Source organism: Alligator sinensis, unplaced genomic scaffold, assembly GCF_000455745.1.
Source record: "Alligator sinensis unplaced genomic scaffold, ASM45574v1 scaffold2_1, whole genome shotgun sequence".
Taxonomy (NCBI): Eukaryota; Metazoa; Chordata; order Crocodylia; family Alligatoridae; genus Alligator; species Alligator sinensis.
The window spans coordinates 392,315-398,270 of NW_005842712.1; the positions used below are offsets into that span (position 1 = coordinate 392,315).

The window sequence follows — 5,956 nt, forward strand, 5'->3', positions numbered from 1 at the left end:
GTCCCCCTCTCCCCTGGGGGGTACAGGTTGTGGCTCCCCCCCCTGCCGATTCCACTGCTGCTGCTGCTGCCGCCTCCGGTCAGCAAGTTAGTAAGGGGGCACGCGTGCGTGCGGGACACACGTGTGCCTGGATCCTCTCCTTCCTGCTGCTGGTTCCCGAGTGCGAATCAGGAGGGGATCTGGGACAGAAGTTCCGTAAACTGGTTTGACATAAATCGGTTAAGTCTGATACTACATCCATCCAGGTTTATTTTAAACCGGTTTTGAACATTTTGAAAGTGGTTTATATTCACTGAACTTCTGTTCTGTTACAGGTTTAAACCCATTTCTGGCACTTAAATTGGTTTATGTGTAACTTCTGTCCCTAGAAAGTGGCTGATTTAAGACACAACAGTTCAGTGGAAAATATTGTTCATATAGAAACACACTGTTGATATAAAAGCTAGCAGAGCTGTCTCCTATGCCAGGCTTCTTCTCTGGCCTGGGGTAAGGAGTTTGTCTCCAAAAATCTACACTTCTTATTCAAGGTCAGTTATAGACCTAATGTCTCTGGTAGAAGTTAGATCAGGCTCTGAGCTACTGTAAACAGTTATAGTAAAAGTAGCTGAAATTTGTTTCTTGTACCTGCATCTGTTCTCCATTTGTTCTGGGGAAAGCTTGTGGTAGAAGACTGAGCCCATAATTATAGTTATAAGATTACTACCTTCCCAGTGCTGCACAGTACATTTGAACAGTTTTTGTGTACATTTTGGTACACACAATGAATTAAATAGATGTCTGTTGTACCTCTTGTGGGAATCACAATATGAGTGGTAGTGTAGGGCAACGTGGTAAAGTTCTGCAAGTAGGTAAAGGATCTTTAAAGGAGAGGTCTTCAGAGAGTAGGTAAGCATCTTCATATTGGACCAGGGTGACTTTAACAGCCATGTTTTATATGGAATGATGAGATTATTTGTGAGGACAGAGAGGAGGCTGCAGTATTACAGAGAGAGCACAAGGATTTGGTAAGTTTGATGCTGACATAGTGGAACTAGGATTTAGAGCACTGGCTGAGTTAAAAGGAAAGAAAGAAGAGAGCAATGGAATGGAAGAATAAAAGGGGGAAAGGAAACATGGTTTTATTGGGATGAAAATGTTCTGAATAGAGTAGTTTTCAAGAGGAGGCTGGAAGCATGTGAACCTAAACACTTTTCTTAGGTGGTAGCAGTAAATACACTTAAGTGAATACTTTAGACATTAACTATGCTTAAAATCTTAAAACTATAGAATCTGGCACTTCACACAGAAGGGCTGTCACTTCTGCTTTGGGGCATTTGTATTAATTGAAGTCAACAAAAAACAATGCTTGAACAGAATCTGCAACATGTTTTGTAACATGGTTCTTTCACGCACAGTTTTGTATTTTGGATGTGCTAATGGTTCCAGGCAGAATCACGTATGTAGGATAGTTTGGTGCTGTGATACAAACATGTCTACAAATAATAGGTCAGTGCTTTTCCATAGCTTAATATTATGCTTAATGTGATAAAATCTTAAACTGACACTCATAACCTGCGTGTCAGCTTAAAAAATTAATAAGGAAGTACTAAAATGTGTTAAACAGAATTCAAAGAACTAAGTAAGATTCTATAGAAAAATTAAGATCAGAATGAATAACAGATCATATAAATAGAAGTACTTTCTTTTAATGAATGTTTTTAACTTAGCTGTTTTGAAGTAGAGAGGAGCTCCCATTCCTCTCTCTGGTTTTGTTGAACTGTCCTTTGCCACACACAGTCATCTCCCAAGGTTGAGAGGGTGAGCTCTCCCTAACCTATTTCAATGTACTTTGGCCTGCAGGGTTCTCAGGAGAAATCCTGTTATCTACAACAGAATACCCCATGTCCTCTGCAGCGATTAGAGCTAAAAGGAATAGTGAGCACATTCTCTCCAGTCAGCCTCTGCTTGGGTTGCTTCTGTTGTCTCTACTCCCCACTGATGATGGAAGACAGGAGTGTCAAATTCATCCGGCCCTGTGGGCACACAGACTGGCCTACCATTCCAGATCTGGAGTGGGCGCTGTGTGTGTTTGCATCCTGGAGTGGTGAAGCGGCCACTGCATGCAGCACAGCCCTTGTACAGGGAAGCTGCTCTGGGGCTCCAGGGCTATGCAGCACAGCCCTGTGCGGCTGTGCTACATGCAGCAGGGCTGTGTGGCACAAGGTGGCCATTCCAGGATGTGAGTTAGGGAAAGTACTGCATGCAATGTGTGGAGCCATCCAGCATGCCTTGCATGCTGCCTATGGTTTATTATTCAGCATGATTTTCTTCTAAAAATGAGAGTCAGCCAAAATGTGATTCAGTTACTCTTAAAAGGTGAGTAGGACACATTTTCTAATACGGACAGCAGTGAAACTAACCAATTGATTTTATAATCTCTTTTAAAGGCTGGGATGTTATTTTCTGTAGAATTTTTGAGGGTACATTTGGACAGCATGGAGAGAAAGTAATTGCATTTTCAAGACTTTATTTTTCTTGGGTTGTCCAAATAGAAATATTTCACTATTGAATTTTTGTGTTTATGAAATGGACTAACATTTAAGGGGTCTTGAAACCTAAGTGGCCGAAGTGCCACTAATGATTCTGATTACATGATGTTACCAAACTGATATATTTTTGTCTTTCCCTTTTCATGTCTTTCATTACTAAAGAAACATGTATATTTTCCTTTGACAGTGTTTTCACAAATGGAGAAGTTCTTGTCCCACCTGCAAAATTTCTCATACCCAGATTCACTTTGAGAAACTGGGATAGTGTCCTTGCGCTATTGAATGAAAAAATCTTTCCTCGTTCAGGCGGCGTTCAAAGGTAGGACATACAGTGTGTAATTTTATAAAGCTATTAAAAATCCTAAATCTGACAGTTTAGGGTTCTCTCTGTTCATATGCTGTACCAGTTGTTATGTTCTTTTAAAGTTGGGTTGATGTTCTATATGTATATACCTGATTCAGGTAGTTTGGCTTCAAAGCTCTTTGTTTCCATTCAGATTAATCTGACTGGATTTTCTTTTATGCCTACTCTGTAGAAATGTCTTTTCTGTGTGCAAACTTCTATCCTTCCCTTAATTTAATAGTTCAGAGACAATATGTACATTTCAAACAGAACTCTTAAGGAATAGCTTTAAAATATAAAAACCTTTTAGTATTTACACCCAGAAAATGTATTATAGCCTCCACACGTAGTTTAACTGAGTGACTCAGGCTATCTTTCTCAGAGGGCCTTGTTACACCTTACACTGTGAGCTGCACAAATGTTGATGGGTGTTAGTGCTTGCTTGAGTTTGGAGCAGTCACACTTCAGGCCAGCAGGAACCTGGAGGACTGAAAGGTAAGAGGATGGAGGGGTTGCAGGAAGGGGTGAAGTGAGCCAAGGTCTTGGGTGCTTGGGAGGGCCCAGGGTAGGGGTGGGGGGAGCAGGTAGGGTGTTTACATGAAAAGGTGTAGCCTACATGTGGCTGCATGTGTAATAGGAGTTGAGTAGCATGAATCAGAGATAATTCTGCTCCGGAGTGGTGTAACTTAGAGCTGCATAACGAGTGCATAACAGGTTCAGGTGGTAATGTGTTGACAATCCAAGGGTTAAGAGCTCCAGGAACCACCCCAAATTACCGTGTAACAAGGCCCTTTGACTTCCTAGGAAAATGTCTCATTCGGATGTTTCTGAGCATGTGAAGTTTTGGCTTAAGACGGAAATTATTTGTAACAGTTACAAACAAAATACAACTGATATATTTTCTCTTTTCCGTTTGCTTATGTCTGTTAGGAACCATGCTTATTCAAAATTAGATAAATTTTCTGCTGTCCATACCCACCATGGTATATTATATGCATCTAACTGCAACTTAGAACTGTTTTTTTTAAGCATTTCTGAGAATATACTATTTTCAAAAAGGACTAATTCTGTCCTAAGCTTGAGTTTTCAGCATTAGATTTTTTTAATGTCTATGTTCCATGGACAAACATGTAGACAAATGTGTGGTCTTAAGAGTTAGATGACTGTCTCTACCTATCTGTATGTGGAAATGTCTGATTTGTTTATACTACTGCAGCAGTTGTGTCCAGTAGTTTTAGATAAACTGTCACGCTGTTGTGATAGACTTTGGACTTCTTCCTTTAAAATAGAGGGCAGCTTTTCAGCAGTTTTCTCTCTCTACCTGGCTCTCTATGTTCTGTTGCTGTTGTATTGAAATATGTGAATGAAAATAGGGTTAAAGTAAGAAGAGGTAGTTTTGTTCCCCTTTTTATGCCCAAACTGGTTAATGAGATTTACCACAGCTTTTATAAGAAAATTCATTATTATTCTGTGATGAAGTAAGAATATCTTCAGCCACAACATAAGTTTTCAGGAAATTTGTCAGCTCTGTAGTAACTGGACATAGCTCTATTTAGTGGCATCCATTTGCTTCAGTTGAGAATCCATTCCTTTTTATTTGTTTATAACAGAAAATAGTTTCTATTGTTGCTGTAGTTCGTGATCTATATCTATGGCTGTTCTTTTTTGTTTAATAACAATTTGCTGCCCAGGGCTTTATAATCTGTGGAGGTTGAGTCAAGGAAAGTTGATTTATCCTCCAGTTTTAGTATTTTAACTAAATATGTAAACTATGTGCGATAATTCTTCTGTTCTCTTGAACATAGCTGTGTGGAACATTAAAAAGAATCCTGAAATCTGCATTACACTTGCACTGAATGTTTCATTATTACATTAAACCAGAGGTGGGATAAACGTGGCCTGTGGCTGGATCTGGCCCACCATGCCATTCTATCTAGCCTGTGGGGCCCCTAAAAAGTTTAGAAAATTAATATTTATCTGCCCGTGGCTGCCTGTGAAAGATGACAGGAGTCAGGGGCAGTAGGACCCAGGGGAAGCCACCAAAAGGACCAGGCGGCTGCAGAAGCAAGGCCTGCCTGGCCCTACCCCAAGCCAGAATCCCCATGCTGAGCAGAGGATTCTGGCCTGGGACTGTGGGGCTGTTCCTGCCTCCCTGTGCCAGAGGGACATTCAGATAAGTTTGGGGGAAGAGAGCAGGAGAGGCAGGAGAGGACTGCAGGCAATCACCTCAGTCCTCAGGGCCAGGCCGAGCCAGCTGCTGTGGTCTCAGTGCTGCAGCCAGGAACCACATGGTGCCAGAGTGGCTGGGGGGGGAGTGAAGAGCAGCGGTAGCCACGGGCAGGAAAGTGGTGAAAGCGGCAGCAGGTGGGGGAAGGCATAGCAAGTGGGCATGTGGAGCACAGCGACAGCTGGACGGGAGCATGGAGCCCGCACTGGTGCGCCAGGGCCAGCCCTGGCAAGGCCCAGAGCGGAGCAGCAGGAGCATGGGGCTAGGCTGGCAGGAGTTTTGGAGCCGGGCTGGCTCCCCCTCTCCCTGCTGGCATAACCCAGCTTGTCTCCACAGAGCCCTGCTGACCCCCTCCCTGCACTTCTGCCACTCCACTCTGGGCCTCACTGGTACTGGCCCCGTGCTCCCATCCAGCTGTTGCTGTGCTCCACATGCCTGCTCTTTCCCATTCACCTGCTTGCTCCCACTCACCCCTTGCCTGCTGCAGCCATTTGCCTGAGGCTGCCACTGCACCTCTCAACCCCCCCTGCTAGTCACTCTGGCACCATGTGGCTCCCAGCTGCAGTGCTGGGCTGCAGAACACAGCAGAAGCCAGCCCGGCCGCTGCAATTCTTGGCTGGGTCCGTGCAATGCTGGCCGGTTCTGTCCAACTCCTGCTGTGTCCTGCAGTCTTGGCTGTGCAGCTGAAACATGGTGCTGGAATGGCAAGCTGTTGTGGGGGGAACGGGGAAGCAGCAGAAGGGCAGTGGTGGCAGATGTGGGGAAGAGACTGTGAGCAGGAGCACAGGGTCACACCGGTTCCCCAGGGCCAGGAGCAGCAGGAGCATGGAGCTTGGGCTGGCAGGGATCCTGTGGGGG

The 5,956-nt window shown here is 44.1% G+C and overlaps 1 protein-coding gene across 1 annotated transcript in view; it reads left to right on the forward strand.

Moving 5' to 3' along the window:
* DCDC2C (doublecortin domain containing 2C) overlaps positions 1 to 5,956 on the forward strand; it is a 108,537-nt gene that overhangs the window by 45,160 nt on the left and 57,421 nt on the right. Inside the window, exon 4 of the mRNA XM_006034224.2 lies at positions 2,716 to 2,847. Coding sequence (XP_006034286.1) covers positions 2,716 to 2,847 — 132 coding nt within the window. The remainder of the gene's footprint in view (positions 1 to 2,715; positions 2,848 to 5,956) is intronic.